The sequence below is a fragment of the Lutra lutra genome, chromosome 1 (assembly GCF_902655055.1).
Source record: "Lutra lutra chromosome 1, mLutLut1.2, whole genome shotgun sequence".
Taxonomy (NCBI): Eukaryota; Metazoa; Chordata; class Mammalia; order Carnivora; family Mustelidae; genus Lutra; species Lutra lutra.
In genome coordinates, this window is record NC_062278.1 from 147,489,913 (window position 1) to 147,507,185 (window position 17,273).

General features: G+C 40.7%; 1 protein-coding gene across 9 annotated transcripts in view; it reads left to right on the plus strand.

Annotated features, from left to right (window-relative positions):
• RBMS3 (RNA binding motif single stranded interacting protein 3) overlaps positions 1-17,273 on the plus strand; it is a 1,359,637-nt gene that overhangs the window by 531,353 nt on the left and 811,011 nt on the right. For all 9 annotated transcript variants that reach the window (XM_047738838.1, XM_047738869.1, XM_047738849.1 and 6 more), the window contains one exon: positions 11,418-11,591. In XM_047738838.1, the coding sequence (XP_047594794.1) occupies positions 11,418-11,591 (174 nt within the window). The remainder of the gene's footprint in view (positions 1-11,417; positions 11,592-17,273) is intronic.

Below are 17,273 nucleotides of genomic sequence, written 5' to 3' on the forward strand. Positions count from 1 at the left end.
CTCCCTGGGCAAGGCCACTCAGGGTTGCAGGCTTCCGTTTGATCTTGTCAGGTTCCAAAAAGCAGGAGTGGTCTCAGCAAACACCTGTCTTCGCCTGTTCAGGCCCATTTGGGCATCTGTTATAACTGAGCTCAGACAATAATCATCTCTTGCACTCAGCCTCTTTCACGGTTAATGTGATAGCAGATTTCCCCTTTGCATAACCGTTTATTCATTCTTTTACCGTCAGCTGCTATTCCTTCTACTGTGCATTTTTACCGCAACTCTTCCACCTTTGGGAGGCACATTAAGTTCGACCACCGTGCGGGTCTAGGTTGCAGGCAGCAAAGCCAGTCGGGCAGCTGTTCAGCAGCTGTCCACTCCCGTTCAGGGAGGTAAGGGGGCAGAGGTGCAGAATTAGAGGGCTATTTGTCACCCCCCCCAGCCAATATGGCGTCATTCACCATTGGCCCCAGGTAAGCTGGGTGGAGGAAAATGCACATCCTGCATGGTCAGGCCATGAGAAATTCTGACATAAGTGTTTAAAAACACAGTAACATGGCACCTGGGTGGCTCAGTTGGTTAAGTGACCGCCTACAGCTCAGATCCCTGGAGCCAAGGGATCAAGTCCCACATCAGGCTCCCTGCTCAGCGGGGAGTCTGCTTCTCTCTCTGAACCCTCCCCTCACATGCTTTCATTCTTACTCTCTCTCTCTCTCAAATAAATAAATAAAATCTTTAAAAACAAACAAACAAACAAACAAACAAACGTAGAAACAATTGCTGGCTTAGGAACCAATCCTGTCTCCAACACTTAGAGCTGCTGTCAGGGTCCTGTGACCATTCCATCAGGTGGGGCATGGGCAGAGGGCGGGGCAGGGAATAAACGTTGAGGTGATATGGGGAAGAAAGAAAAAAAAAGTACAATCATTATACTAGTCATCTCTCCTCTTAGCAAGAGCTGCAGAGTCGTACCAGTATTCTAAGGGTATGGGAATTTACCAAAGTGAAAAAGCTTAGGAGAGAACAGTGCCTGACTTTGACCTACTGGATTCCTTTCCTGGAGAAGTATGTGAGAGCATCTGCGAGAATGTGAAATTTCCTCTCCATTTGCATTCATGCCAGAAACCCTCTTTCCAACCTCCCAAGTACTCTCAGTCATTCTTTTAATTTATACTTTGTAGTGGTCAGAGCTTTTTCTTCTTCTAGCCTAACAGGGATTTACTAGTTACTCTGTGGCCATTCCCAGGGTCTAAGAGAGCATCTGATTAGTCAGGATGGGCTGGTGACTATCTGGTCCCATCAGATACGAGTGACTGGGAGACTCACGTAGTATGATCTGCTGGTCTAGGGATAGTCTTCAGCAGGGGCTAGGATCCCACCAGGGGGTCTGGCAAGAGCCCTCAAATGTGTCTGCAGAGCATACAGAATGTTCTATCACGTTCCACCCTTTGAAGTTTTAAAGCTAGACAATAACAATAGCATGAAGTGCCAGAAAGCACCATGTTTTATGATCATTTTATAAAAACGGTCTCTGATAAGCAAAGCAAATCACTCAGGCCCTTTATATTTACAAGTCATGAAAGAAGCAATGTTAGAAAAATCAAGACAGTCCCCCTGTCAGGGAAGCGACAATAACAGTAACAAGAAGGCCTCATTTTCCTCAGAGAAGCCGGTCTGTGGAGACCAAGCAAGAGACTCATCTTTGAGGAATGTTACAAAAGATAGTACGTGAGAGAAGAGAAAACTTTTTTTCTGTTTCTCCGAGGGCAATGGGGTGTGAGAAGAACTTAGAAGTTGTTCCCCGTTTCCTTGGGCAGCCTCCTTCCTTTTGAGTGTCATGATTTAGATCCATTTGAAAGGATTTATTTGAAAGGAGCTTCTTATACCATTGGGGCAGTTTGTCTCTCTCTCCCTCGCTTGCCCAGCCTTTGTAAATGAACAAAGTAACCACTTGTCCCACACGGGGTGCAAAGAGAGGCTTGGTGTGGGTTTTACTGTCCATTCAGGCTCTGTTTTCGGCTGGTTGTAAGTGAAATCTTTAGAAACCTCACAGCGGGAATCCTTTGCTTGGGGCATGGGGTGGGGAGGGAACTTTGAAAAACCTATTGAAACTCTGAGAGCCCTTGGGTAGAAACTGTTCTTTTTAGACTTCCTCAGGGGCAGTACAGGGAAATAAACACACACAGGAAATCATTTAGCCTCTCTGTGAACTTCATGTTGACATTTGCTTACTAAAAAAGTTCATTGTGGGTTCTTATGAAACTGATGCATGTGTGTGTATATATACATGTGTATGTGTGCGTGGGTGCACATGCATGTAGATGTGTATATAAATATTTACTAATTCTCCCTTACTACAATGTTGGTAATGTGATACTAAAAATAAAATGAACAGTTGAGGAAAAAAAGAATGACACGAAAAATATTGGTGTGGTTCCATTTACAACACTGTGCTTGTGGAGTCAAAGCTAGGTAGATGTCGTATTTCTGAATTTCTAACCATCTGCTGATTGCCATCACTCATGGGTACTTGGTCATGTTTTCTGCTCACTGGCTGACCTAAAACGTCTTTTTAGGTGTAATGTTTGGTTCACGACTTTTATCTTTACTTATATGATGCTTGCTTTAGAATGGAAACAACTTTAAAATCTTCAATGAAGGGTCACCGAATCCCTAATGTCAGTGGGAAATGCTGATTTTAAAAAGCCAAAGGAGGGGGTGCCTGGGTGGCTCAGTGGGTTAAGCCTCTGTTTTCGGCTCAAGTCCTGGGATCAAGGCTTGCATCAGGCTCTCTGTTCAGTGGAAAGCCTGCTTCCCCCTCTCTCTCTGCCTGCCTCTCTGCCTACTTGTAATTTCTCTCTCTGTCAATAAATAAATAAATTTCTCTCTCTGTCAAATAAATAAATAAAATATTAAAAAAAAAAAGCCAAAGGAGAACAATAAGTACATTCTACAGGTGAAAATGAAGGTACACAGACAAAGAAAAAGAATACCAGTGCCCCAAAAGCAACCATTCAGTTGTTAGGAAGGGAAATGCACTCAGATGAGTGAAGGCAAACAGGGAGTCACCGGAATGGTTCACAGGATTCCCATGAAACATATTACAGGCCTCGTGGGAACCAGAAAGCTCTTGGTTTCTCTCTCTTTCCGGGTCACGGGATCTCAACCCTGCTTCTTTCTGCACATCTGTTCCTTTCACTATGCATAGGCAGCGGTCATTTAATTGCAATTTCTACTCAAGATCTCCTAAGCAGCAAAGAAGGATTTAATATCTGGATACAGTAATATCTTATAGAACTGGGATCAGGAGTACAGCCAATGTTGCAAGAGACCAGAGCCAAAAACTATAAAAGTCACCCAGAACTGAAATGTTCCTTTCATGTCTTTCAAGTAAGAGTGTCTCTTACTTCTTGCCTCTGTTACTATCCATAGGTTGTTTTTCCCTCTTCCTCCCCCCGCAGCCCCACTAGCCCTCTGAAGGCCTTGGTTTGTTTCTATATCCATACAAACAAACCCCATTTCTACCTTTACATCACTTCTAAGTTCAGGTGCCCAGTGGAGGCTTATGAGTCGTCAGATGACAATTCCGTATTTCCGGGAGAAGTCATCCGATTGGCCCAGGGTGGGTCTGGTGACTACCTGGTTCAACCAGACTCAGGTTGGGCAGGAGGTTGGGGGCTGCAGTTAACCTGGGATGACCATGTTTGTACAGGCATACTCTGTGGTCAGCCGGAGCCGTGGGAAGACTGGCAGGGCTGGTAGACTAGTGGAGCACATCTACTACAATAATTATTATGGGGCTCTGCTCTATTAGTACATACAAGTACATTGTATGCATTTCAAAAGTATTTATTATAAAGGATATAAATTCCCCTTAAGACAACTTTGGCAGCATTTTTAGGTTACCATTGGAATATACTTAAAGAAATTTCAGTTTAAATTTATTGAGTGTGTTTCTAGAGTTTCCTTGTAATTTCTTCCTGCTGGGGAGGACATTCACTTATGGAGACTAAGAAACTTTTAAAGGAGGCATACGTAGGCAGTATGAGTTGGTTATTGAGTCATCGCCGATCATTGAACTTGAGTTAACTTTAGAGCATTACATGTAATAATGATATTACCAGCAGGGAAAGGTGACATTATTTTGTAATAGTAAGTGATGCGTATGCCTGCATCCCACAACCACTGTGTGCTCTTTGGGATCATTGACTTTCTCTATATATTCATATCAACTTCTACCTTTAATGGTTTCTCTCTTAATCTCCAATTTAGAGTGCAGTATGTGGTTCATTCCTAACCTTATTTTTTGGAGATGACAAGTGGTTAATTGCATAATCAGCCATACTTCTGCATCCTTTGACTCTTCAGTCCTTAGCTCTGTATCTTTCCTAGCTGTGTCTTCAGGCTAGTTGCCTAAACATTGTATGCCCCTCTGTCTTCAGGAAAATGTGGATAATAACACCTAGGTCATCAAATGTTCCGAGGATTCAGAGACAATGTCTAAAACACACGTAGCTGTAAATGCTCTATAATAAACATAGCTATAATGCTTAACTCTCAGAGAGGTGGTTGCAGGAGCTACCACTGGTAACCACATAACATTCTCCCAACCCCATCTTTGGCTCATCTTTGATCTCAACTCTAACCCAACTACAATGGAGGGCTCTTATCCACCAAGCACTGATGGCATCCTACCTGACTTTAACTGTGTGTTTTTCAACTCTGCCCCAGGCTCTCCTTTGATACCAAGAAAGTTTATTCTCCCGTGTCCAAACATAGCTTGGAAGTGCTAGCAGTGATCATTTCCTTGAGGGCAACCCTTACCCGCTGGGTGACAGAAGCGAGTCCACCAGGGCTCTAACCTCTCATCTCTCCGTGGACAATTCTGGGTGGCATTTTGAACACTTCTCAAATGTCTCAGGAGACTTCTCTGATTGTTGCTTTATAGCATAGCTCGCAATAACCTACAGTGATGGTGTATCCTCATTTTCTGAGCCAGTCTCACTGTTCCTTTCCTCCTGATTTTTGTAATTAACCCCCCGCCCCCCCCCAAAAAAAAACAAAACAGAAAACAAAACACCAAACCAGTCCTTGCCTTAGAGTCTGTTTCAGAGAGAATGCAAACCGAGATAGTGGAAGATGAGGATGGATTATGGAGCACCCAGTCGGGGTGTGAGTCCACTCAACTGCTTAGTGGTTCTATATCCTTACATTTTTAAATTATCTCATTTTTCTTCCACATCAGTTTCCTTGCCTATAAATGCAGATAATAATAGTAACTACCTTATAATATTGTTATGAGCGACACATGCCTTACCACAGTGTAGATATAAAATGTTTAGAACAGTGTCTGAGAAGTAGTAAGTTGCATGTAAATGCTACCTCTTAGCATGCCCTTGTAGCACACACTCAGTTGTGTCTGGAAATCTTAGTGTTATAGCTTTCTTCCCTATTGCATTTTTTTTTTTCTTGTGCAGCTTCCTTCTGCCCCTCCCTTTATCTTTCTTTTGTTTGTTAGTGCTGACTGAGTAGAGCCAACAGCAAGTGCTCCCTGGAGCTCTGTAATTTCTGGAAGCATGTAAGAAGGCCCTTTTTTTGTGCTGTGCTCCATTTTTCTTGCTCCAACAGCTCTGACCTCTGATCTGTTGGCAGACACCAAATGATGCTGCCAGCTCCTGGTTATTCAGATGCTCTTTATCCAGACTTTGCTCTTCTCTCTGGCTGCCTGCCTTTTGGCTGTTAGATTCTCTCTGGCATTGCTCTTAGAGGGTAGACCAAGAAGGGAAAAGATAGCAGAACTCAGACTAGCCAATTATGAGGTCTAGAAAATTAGGACTTTTAGATCATTGAGCTTCAGCTTTATGAGACATTTCTATCCTCCACATCCATGGAAAATTCAGAATCAGCCTTTTGGAGCCAAAGTATTTTCACTTCGATTGAAATATAAGAAAGATATAAAATGGGCACCTGGGTGGCTCAGTTGGTTAAGCGGCTGCCTTACGCTCAGATCACGATCTCCCTGTCCTGTGATTTAGTCCTGCATCGGGGGGGGGGGGGGGTCCCTACTCAGCAGGGAGCCTGCTTCTCCCTTCCCCTCTGCCTGCCACTTCCCCTGCTTGTGTGCTCTCTCTCTCTCTCAAATAAATAAAAATCTTAAAAAAGAAAGGAAGAAAGAAAGAAAGACATAAAATGCACAGATCTCAAGTGTTCACACCTGATGAGTTCTGGCAAATGTATGCATTCATGTAATGACCACCCAAAATAAGATGGCTAACATTTCCATTACCCCAGAAAATTACCTCATTCCCCTTTCTAATCAATTCTTCTTCACCCCAACCGCCAGCAACCACTTTCTGATTTCTATTGTTCTATGTTTTCCTTCCTTTGAACGTAATATAAATGAAATCGCACATATCTATTCTTCTATTCCTGGTCTTTTTTTATTTGGCATGATCTTGAGACTTACCCATGTAGTTGTGTATATCAGAAGTTTGTTCTGTTTATTGTTGAGTAGTATTCCATTATATGAAAGCACTTTTTTTTTTTTTTTTTTTTAACCATTCTCCTCTTGATAAACATTTGAATAAGTTCCAGATTGGGACTATTATGCATAAGGCTACTATGCACATTCTTATACAATATTTTTGTGTAAATCTATTTTCCTTTGGGTAAATAGGGATAGAATTACAAAGTCATAAGTAGAAATAGGCTTAATTTTATCAGAAACCACCAAGCAGAGGACATACAATCCTCTGTATGTCCTGACAACGTATGAGGTTCCAGGTCCTCCGTAACTTCACCAACATTTAGTGTTGTCAATGGTTTTAGTTTTAGCCACTTGCCTGGATATAAACTGGTATCTTCTTATAGCTTTATTTTATATTTTCCTGATTTTGAGCACCTCTTCACCATGCTTACTGGCCATCTCAGTATTTTCTTTCATGCATTGTCCTTTCAAATCCTTAACAGTAGTGTAGTCAAGCCAATTTGACCAATATTTTTGAGCCCTTTGCTCTCAGTCATGCAAAAGGAAAATTCAAGTGTATAGGGTTCTATGACAGATATAAAGAATTTCAGGGGGAGCCTGGGTGGCTCAATCTTTAAGAGTCTGCCTTTGGCTCAGGTCATGATCCCAGGGTCCAGGGATCAAGCCCCACATCAGGTTTCCTGCTCAGCAGGAACCCTGCTTCTCCCGCTCCTACTCTCCTTGCTTGTGTTCCCTCTCTCACTGTGTATCTCTCTGTCAAATAAATAAATGAATATATAATCTTAAAAAAAAAAAAGAATTTCAGGAAGGGGTGCCTGGGTGGCTCAGTCAGGTAAGCTCAGGTAATTATGCTGGGGTCCTGGGATCGAGCCCCACATCGGGCTCCCTGCTCAGCAGGGTGGCTGCTAGTCCTTCTCCCTTTGCCTCTGCCCTTCCACCCATTTGTGTTCTCTCTCTCTCTTTTTCTCAAATAAATAAATAAAATTTTTAAACATTTAAAAAAAGAAGAAGTTCAGGGAATCATCCACCTAACATTGATGCTATCAATGCTCTGCCCATACTTTCTTGGCACTTACTTTCTCAGAGCATATTAACAGTCCCATGGGACTCTCTACATCAGAACTTTCTTTTGGCCTATGTGTGGGGCAGGCCAGCTATGCCTGTGCCAGGGAATAATGCTCTCAGTAGTAGCCCTCAGCCAATGATGAATGGGAATCAGGTTAAATACCCCAGCTTCCTTGAACTTCCGATAAGGTAACTCTGAAACATGTTCTACACTGTCTCCCAGAGCCTCCCAATGGAATTGGTTCTCCATAGTGATAACTTATTCAGTGATACAAATGGATTGTCTCATCCTTTCTCTTGTCACATTTCCTAATCTCCTACTGATTTTCTCTAGAATCACTTCAAAATGAACTACTTACACTCAAGTTCTTGCATGTTCTTCTGAAGAAATACAATTGAGACACCTGTTCCCAAAGATGTGTGTTGAGACGTGTGACTTGTTGTGTGACAGACTAATTAGGGGATTTGATGAGTTTTACTCATGGAGTCATGGTATTGATTTTCTGGGTACCACACAAATGAAAGAGCCAGAAGAATATGAAAGAAAATCTGTAATGTCACTGTAATGTCAGTGTCAGTGTCAGTAGAAGCGAAAGTCCCTTTGGGTTGGTGGCTGAGTGTTGAAATAGGTTTACCAGAAAAGGTAGAGTCTGGTAGGGTCAAGTGAACTAAGAGCAGGGGAGTAAATTCTAGGAAGGAGATAGGTGTGACAGACATAAATCTTGTTCGGAGTAACAATCTATCTGGAGCTTGAGACTATATAGAAAGGAATAAAAAATAAGCCTTGCATTATTGGTTAGGGTTGGAAAGAATGTTCAAGGAGACTAGGAATTTTGGATTTTGTCTCAGAGGGAACGGAGAACTACTGGACATTTTTCATTAGGGAGTAACACCATAAAAGCAAGTTTCTAGGAAAACTAATCTGATGTCATTGTGTAGAGTGAATTGAGGCTTAAGGTAGAAGGTTGTTGATGTAGTTTTAGTGACTTAGATACAAACTGATAAAATCCTAGAACTGGGTACTCATAATGGGAATGGAAAGGACAGCATCAGTTCAAGACCTACGGAAGAGAGTCAATAGAATTTGGTGGCACTAGATAACGGGCTGGAGGACAAATAAATGAGTCACAGGCATTCTAAAGGATCAAAGCAGTTGGTTTCAAAATAATGCCATAATATTAGCAGAAATAAAGAAATTGTGGGGAGGTGAAATTTTAGAGTAAAACAATACACTCATTTAAAATTTTATACACGGTAACTTAAACTTTTGTTCCATTTGTGGTGATTGATAATTATACATCCATATCCAGCAGATATTTTAAGATTTGGGACTGGAATTTAGGAGAGAATACATACTGTTAAATTACATCAGAGAGTCATCTTCTTAGAATTAATACTTAAAGCTTTGACCATGAATAAGATCACAAAGGAGGAAAGTTAAAAGAATGAATAGCACATAACTGAAAATTAAGCCCTGGTAAAAGACCTCATTTGGGGAGAGCAAATAGAAAGATAAGGAAGCAGGTGAGACAGGAAGGTACAGTCAGAAGGGTCAAGGAGTCAGAGGGAAAGATGATTGCAGTGATAAGGAGATAAACACTTTCAGAGCCTTCCAAGGGCAAGGGAGATAAAGACTCCTTGAGCTGCGAAAAAGGCCATACAGCAATACCAGATCTTGACCTCATTAGACTCTCAGCCAGGTTGGAGAGCTGAAATTTACATATAGTGGGAACAATACAAAGCAATGCAATCACAGACTGAAGTGTTTGAGCCACACTGGGAGGGCTGTGTGAGAGTAGGAAGACAAGGGCATGGGAACTGGGACCAAGTATGAAGTGTAGCTCGAATGTGAGGTTTGTAAAGGAGGGACCAAAAAGAATTTGCAGGAGGAAGACCACCACGAATAAAATCATTGAGGAGAGACTAAAGCAATGTGGGAAAGTAATTAAACCAAGAGATGAGTGCATACACAATTTCCAAGAATGTTAAGGTCCAGGAGCTGATCTAAATGTGAAAACTGATAAAGGAACTAACCACGTTTCGTCTTGAAGGAGCTAGCCAGAGAACCTACTGAGCTAGTGAGAGTGATTAATGTTAGTGACCATAGATGCAGAGCAGAAATCCAAGATACTTTCAGGGCCAATGATAGTTTTGTGGGTGAGCTTCTTACTCTTTGAAGTGATAGTATATATCACACATATAACGTGTGATAGTATATATCACACATATAACATATAAATATGGAGCTTCCATACTTAGGACCATGTATAAAAAATCCCAATTTTTTTTTTTTTTAGATTTTTATTTATTTATTTGAGAGAGAGAAAGAGCAAGCATGAGCACGGGAAGGGCAGAGGGAGAGGGAGAAGCTGACTCACCCACCGAGCAGGGAGCCCATCCCAGGACCCTGGGATCATGACCGGAGCAGAAGGCAGATGCTTAACTGACTGAGCCACCCAGGCGCCCCACCCAAATCCCAATTTTACAGAAGTCTACTGTTGCTTCTCCAACACAGGTTTGTCCTAGGGAGGTAGGCAGCAGTGTCTACCTTCACATTGCTGTACCTGCACATACCATTGAACTGTTGAACACTTGGAGAGTACACATGTTTAGTTAGGGTAAGGATGAGAGTAGAGACAGAGGGTCGAAAAAAAAAAACTTGTCTACGTCAACAAGGCTGTGTTCTCTAGTTTGGGGTTTAAGTATTTTAAGTTACTTACCAGTGAATCACTGGTTTAAATTTTCTCTTCCCTTTCCAAATATCTTGAGGTTATTGTGAGAGAAATAGCCTTGCCTAGAACCTTCCAGTTGCTGAGGCCCTTGCTTTCTTTCAGTTACTCCAAGATGCCCAAACTTGTCTTCAGAAAAGTCATTCCTCTAAGTATCTAATGGTATCAAAATCTGGCCTAATGGGTAACACAATCTCAGGTAGAAGTTTCTTCCCACTAGGTTTCCTGAATATAATGGCGATGAGATTAGCGCATTTTCCTAGTGATTGAATTGGCATATGCCCATGGATTTATAAATAGAATTTATTGTGGCAGTTGCTGTACTACTTGGGTAAGTAGCTATTGCAATCTGATGATAGAAAATTATTCTCTGAAAAGAAACTATTATATGTCTTCTATGTCATGGCCATCTGAGGACAAAGAAGATATAAGTGAGTTTTGTTTTCAGTTCATTCTACCCTAGATACAGCTATGAACAACCATGTATATTTAACATTTGGCAAGTTAATAGATATTTTCCTACTTCTCTATTTTTAATTACATGGGTACGGCTAGTTGAGGGTAAATGACGATTTCAAATCCTTCATCATTATGCTGCCATTAGGTAGTAGAATGGTGACATGCTGGAATATGACCAGGTTTCTGTGATGCCTCCCACAGGAGAGCAATAGATTCATGGAATTTGAAGACCATTTAGAGTCAGGGACTAATCTGTGCCTCAGTCCCATCCTCATAAAGTAAGATTTTCGTTTATTGCATTCAGATGAGATTGACGGTCAATTTCTAGGGTGAACGCTTTGATGAGAGAATGTATATGTAAAATCAACAGTATCATCACTGCTGTCACCACTAAAACATATCTAATTTCTGAAGGATGGGGTTGCATGTTGCAACTGGAAAACAAAACAAAACAAAACAAAACAGTAAGATCCATTTCAATGAGCTTTTGTGCTTTGTGATCCAGCTAAAATTCTTAACAGTGAGAAAATACTTTTCTCCTAGTCAGTACAATATTTAATGCCTCCCCTTAAGGAATCAGCCATTTGCCTTAACCAGCCAAGACCCGTGGCACAATAAAGTGTCTACTGCTGTATATAGCTGACTTGGGTTTTATGCCGAGCTGTCTTTACATTGCATTTCTTTCTTCTTGATAGTCTAGCTCCACAGTGAGAGCCTATCAAACTAGTAAGTCCCGAGTGACCATGAGCCCTGGCTTCAGCTCTCAGTGGAACAGCAGCCAACCAGCCTGGAACACATACTCCTTCCCAAGAGCCAGCTTGCACTATCAGTCCCATGCCAGCTATGCCTACTGTACTGGACACCCTGCTGTAAGTACCCCCATTTTTCTGTATTTAGCATATTGGATACTTCATGCAGGTACATCTTGAACCCAGAGTTGGTATCTCTCAATTACTGGGCAATTTTTTCCAATGCTGTAATTCTTCTAAGGGGAGAATACGCTGCCGTTGAGTAAAAGAGATGAGCGATAGAGAACCTCTTATGTGCTTAAATAACAGATGTTTGGATGATCTTTGCTGAAAACTCATGTTTCATTTAAAGATATTTCTGAGTGAAATAAGTTGGTGGAAGTTCTGGAATGATGTTCCTGTAGAGGTTGAATGTCCGTATGTCTATGGCTTTGTTTTCTGGCTCCCTTCTGGCTGTTGTTCATGACTTTAGTTGGTTGATTTTGCACTGGGAGAGGATGTCTTTCACAAAATGGCATAGAGGAGTCAATGGCATCTAGGTGCCCCCACTTCTGTCATTGGTCTTGGTGATATGTTTAAACAAATAGGAACATACAGGTATACATTCATCAGTAGGATATTTTCCAGTTACTGTTACACAGAATCTGAGCTTGTTGCCATAGATGACTCAAAGGGCATGATAAAGAAGCCTTTGGTGGGGAGAAATAAATTCATGGAATTTGAGAACCTTTTCAAATAAGGTAACTGTTTCTGCCATTATGGTTTTCTGTGTCTCCATCCAATCCTCATCAACTAAGATTTTTGTTATCATAAATTATACTTGTATGCTTGGGAAAGTTGTTGATTAGTAAACCATTGTTTACTGCTAAAAATTCAGATGTAAGACTTGGGTAATGAGAGACCTTTGAAAGGGAGTGATGCATGCTTCTCATAGTAACTCACCTAATTGTCAGTAACTATAAATGCGGGTTCTCCAGCCTTTCTGAAGGTCTACTGTGGATGTCTGCACTTGGGCTATTCTGTTTGCATTTCAAAGTTATGAAATAATAAAGTATCCTGAGCTTCTAAATTGAGAGAATGTATCTCAAATATCATGTCATGAAGTCACTTAAAAGAAGATTCAAGGAATCCACTCAGAATGTAAATTGGCATAACTTTGTTAAAAGGTGGTTTGGAAACAATGATCAAAATTTAAATTGTATATACCTTTGTCTCAATAATTAAACTTTTGGCACTTGATTGGACATGTACAGGGATGAATGCGCTAGGGCAATGTAGCCCCGTTTTTGAAATTACTTGGGAAAGGAATAACCTAAATAGCCCTCATTAACTTTTAGCAAAAATATACAAAGCATTATTAGACACGCATTATTTTTCAGCATCCTTTTAGGCAGAGAGGCCCAGGAGTGAACAGGCCCTAGTCTTGCTGTCATGAAGGTCCCTTTCTAGGAAACAGAGAAGCTCGCAATTACCTAACTAAACATATGAATAAGTAAAAATAGGCAAACAAATAAAAATATAGAGTGGTATTAGATGCTGCACAAAGACTCAGAATAGGTTGAAATGATAAAGAATAACCGAGTGGCTTTTTGAGTTGTAGAGTCAGCTATGTCCTGAACTGGGAAGATGGGTTTTATCTGAGATCTGAATAAAAAAGAGACATAACTATGGATAGTTCAATGTGAAGAGCGTTCCAGGGAAGGGACAGTGTGAAGGTCCTGAGGTGGGAATGAGCCCGAGTGTTCATCCTATACACAGAGGGAAAGCCAGTGTTCCTGGAGCTTAGTTAGAAGAGAACAGAGGGAGACAGGTTAGAGAGAAAAGCAGAGACCAGAGTATGTAGCACTTTGCAATCCAGAGTAAGAAGTTTGTGTTTTATTTAAATACAATGGGCCATTGGAGTATTTTAAGCAAGGAAATTATATGACACGATTTAATTGTTTTAGGATTCACTTAGGCTGCTGGGTGAAAAAAATCCTGGTAGAGGAACAAGAAGGAAATCTGGGAGTCAAGTTAGATTTTATACACACACACACACACACACACACACACACACACACACACACACACACACATGTATCTATTTGATTGCTTCTATAGAATGCAACTGAAGTTCTGCAGTAAGGGAAAGATTAACTTTTTCTTGTATATCCTTTGATCTATTTGATGTTCAAAATATGTGCAACTTGTTTTCATAATAAAAATCAAGTTGCATGTGTTTGGCAATAAAATTTCCTTCAGTAACCAGTTCCATATTTAAAATGTCTCATTATCTTTTCCCTTTAGTCATTATTTGTCGAGCTAGATTATGACAAATTATAATTTAATGAAATACTCCAAATCATATTCTTATTGGCTTCAAGGTCATGTAAAGGTAGCTGATATTTATTGAGCTCTGAATATTTTCTAAGTTCTGCACTGGCCAACTTTATATGTATTATATAGGTATGTATGTTCAAAATAGCCCTAGGTGGTAGGTACTATTATTATCACCATTTCAAAGATTAGTGAAGTGAAGCTCAGAAAAATTGAGAATCTTGCCCAGAGTTATGCAGCTAGTAGTGGGACCTGAGAGTCAAACCTTGTCTATTTAGCCTCTAACCAGTATTCTCATTCACTGTATTATAGTGTTCCTTCCATTGAGTCCCCATGTCTTTATTTACATGCTGAGGACAGTGATTATACCCCTGATAGAATTCTTTGCTATCATTTAATTTAAATGTACATGTTACTCTTCAGAGAAGAACTTGTTTGTGTTAAACACTCCATTTTAGTTTTGGGGGGAGGAATAAAGAATAGGTGTGGCCCCACTGGAATCACTGCAGGAAATCTAGCTACTTTTTGTGCTTTAAAATCCAGAAACAGAGGGACACCTGGGTGGCTCAGCCAGTTAAGCATCTGCCTTCAGCTTGGGTCAAGATCTTGGAGTCCAGGGATAGAGCCAGGCGTCTGGGTCCCTGCTCAGCGGGGAGTCTGCTTCTCCCTCAGCCTCTCTCCCTGCTCCTGCTCTCTCTATTTCTCTCTCACTCTCTCTCTTTCTCAAATAAATACATAAAATCTTAAAAAATATATATATATAATCCAGAAACCTACTTTCTTTTGTCACACGACTGTGAGTAAAGTGAGCCAGATGTGGAAAGTAGAAGCAAAAGACTAGAAAATTCTTTAAAAAAGTTTGTCATGTCTGTTGTACTTCTGATTTAAAAGACACTCTAAGGATCAATGTTAAGGCCTACTTGACATTCTTCCATTATTCCTCCCATGCCTGATCAGATGGCTTTAAACTCTTGACTCTAAGAACAGGAACCATTTAACTCTTCTATCTTCTTTTTTTTGTTTGTTTTAAAGATTTAATTTATCTATTTATTTGACAGAGAGAGAGAGAGAGGGGGCATAAGTACGCAGACCAGCAGGCAGAGAGAAAGGGAGAAACAGGCTCCCACTGAGCAGAGAACCTGACATGGGGCTCGAACCCAGAACCCTGGGATCATGACCCGAGCCGAAGGCAGACACTTAACTGACTTAGCCACCCAGGTGCCCCAACTCTTCTACCATCTTGAAAAAGGAGCTGTATCATCTGAAAATGAATCAGAGGTTCTGTACAGGGTCACTGAGAGCTAGGTTATAGTGACAACATCCAGAAATGTTGAATTCCTCATACTTTTTACTTAGGTTCATATTGCAAGCCAAAGAACTAGACAGATATTTTGGGCTCCAAAAAGTGAGAGTAGATTCCATAGTCATGCAGTAATAAGGTCCAATGAGGTTTTGTGGTAAAAACCACAGAAACATTTCTTGTCCTAATAAATTGCCAGTGATTTTCTTGAGTCATATAATTTAGTAGCCTTTAATGAAGCTATAAATGCTCAGCCTGTCTGGTGAAATTCTGGCCCTTTCCTCTGAGTTACTAGTTTGATTGAAGATTTCCAGGTCTCTAGCTGATTTCCTGGGATTCAAGGGTGTCTGTCAGCCAATGTGATGTTTGCGTAGTTAGTAGACGTGATTCAGGTAGCTCCCCTTCTCTTCCATTCCCTTGCTACTGAGGAATCCTGATACCCCATGAGTGTCTTGTTAGTTAACTTGAAATTAGCAGCCTATTGAATTTCAGAATACAGTCTGGCTTCTCCCTGACCAAGAAGGGGCTTCCTCAGAATCCCATTGTACATCACTGTATTAGTTTCCTAAAGCTGCTGTAACAAATGCCCACAAACTGAGGGGCTTAAAACAATACGCATTTACTCTTTTACATTTCTAGAGGTTGGAAGTCTGAAATGGGTTTCACTGAACTGAGCTCAAGGTGTCAAAGGAGCATCCATTTGGAGAATCTTTTTCTTGCCTTTTCTAGCTTCTGGAGCTACCTTCTTTGCATACTTTGACTCATGGGCTCTTTCTCGTCTTCAAGGTCAGCAGCAAAGCATCTTCAACTCTATTTCTGCTCTACCTTCACACTGTCTTCTCTGTAGTCACTTCTCCCTCTGCCTCTCATACTTAGAAGGACACTTGTGGTTACATTTAAGAGCTTACCCACAAAATCCAGGATAATTTTCCCATCTGAAGATCCTTAGCTTGACATCTGCAAAGTTCCTTTTGCCATATAACACCTACAGGTTCCTTGGATTAGGCTGTGGACATCCGGGTGGGTTATTTATTATTCAGCCCAGCACAATCATAATATCCAGTGACTGATGGCCACCTTCTGAGCCATTAGGTAATTATTTAGAGCTTCCTGAAATGGATGAGCCTTTTCACTGAGGGATATAATGTGAGAGGTGTTCTTTGAGTGATAGAGGACTGAAATGGGTACCCTATCGCAGTTCAGAATTCACATTCACTAACATGTTTCATTTTTCTGAGACCCACTGTTTTTCTCCTTCTAAAATGAGGTGATAACTATCCCCTTGATAATCATTCCAATACATATGTTAAAAGAAAATGTGAATACAAGGTTATTAAAACTCTACTAATGTTTAATCCACTGCACTAGCAAGTGAAGAAATCATGCAAATGAAGAAACTGTGTCCAGGCATCTACGATGGTCTCTTAAACGTTGGATATAAAATGGTAAAATGTAATGTTCAAATATTCAAGTAATACAGTCATATATCTGATAATATAAGTCAAATATTGAATAGATCATACTCTTTTTATTATCTCAGGAAGTGAATGATATATCATGTAAGTTTCTTATCTAGTGGTATTATTTGTAATCCATTTCATTCATAAAATCATTCTAATAATTTCCAGATAGTATATTGACTGGTGTGCTGGTTTTGATCATTCATTCAATACTTTGGTCAGAATTATTATTAAATGATAATTCTGTTTGCTCCCTGACTCGATGTGGGGAATTACATCACAATACCCACCACTTCCTATGGATTGATAACCATTAAGCGATCACATTAGTCATAAAAGAAGGGGATTCTTCGGTTGCCCTTTGTAATAGCTCTCTGCTCTCCCTGAACCTGCTCCTCACTTGTACCTTTTTCTTCTTACCTGAAATGATGTTATCATTTGTGTGATGCCAGGGAGATGCAGAGAGGGAGGCAGGGAAGTGGGAAAAGATGAAAAGTAGATGGCGAGGAAATGATCTTCACTGTTGAGGCCAGGAGCCTGCATATTGTTTTCTTTTCCTCTGGTGAGGAAGCAGGGTAGGCTTCCGTGGCCCCGCTGAGGCTAATCAGGATACCACTTGTGCCAACCATGAGTCTATGACTGGGAAGAGCCCAGTTCCTAATAGAGACAAAGGAGAAAGGGCTGAAGAAAAGAAGACATAAAAAGCATGAAAAAAATAGAAGTGTG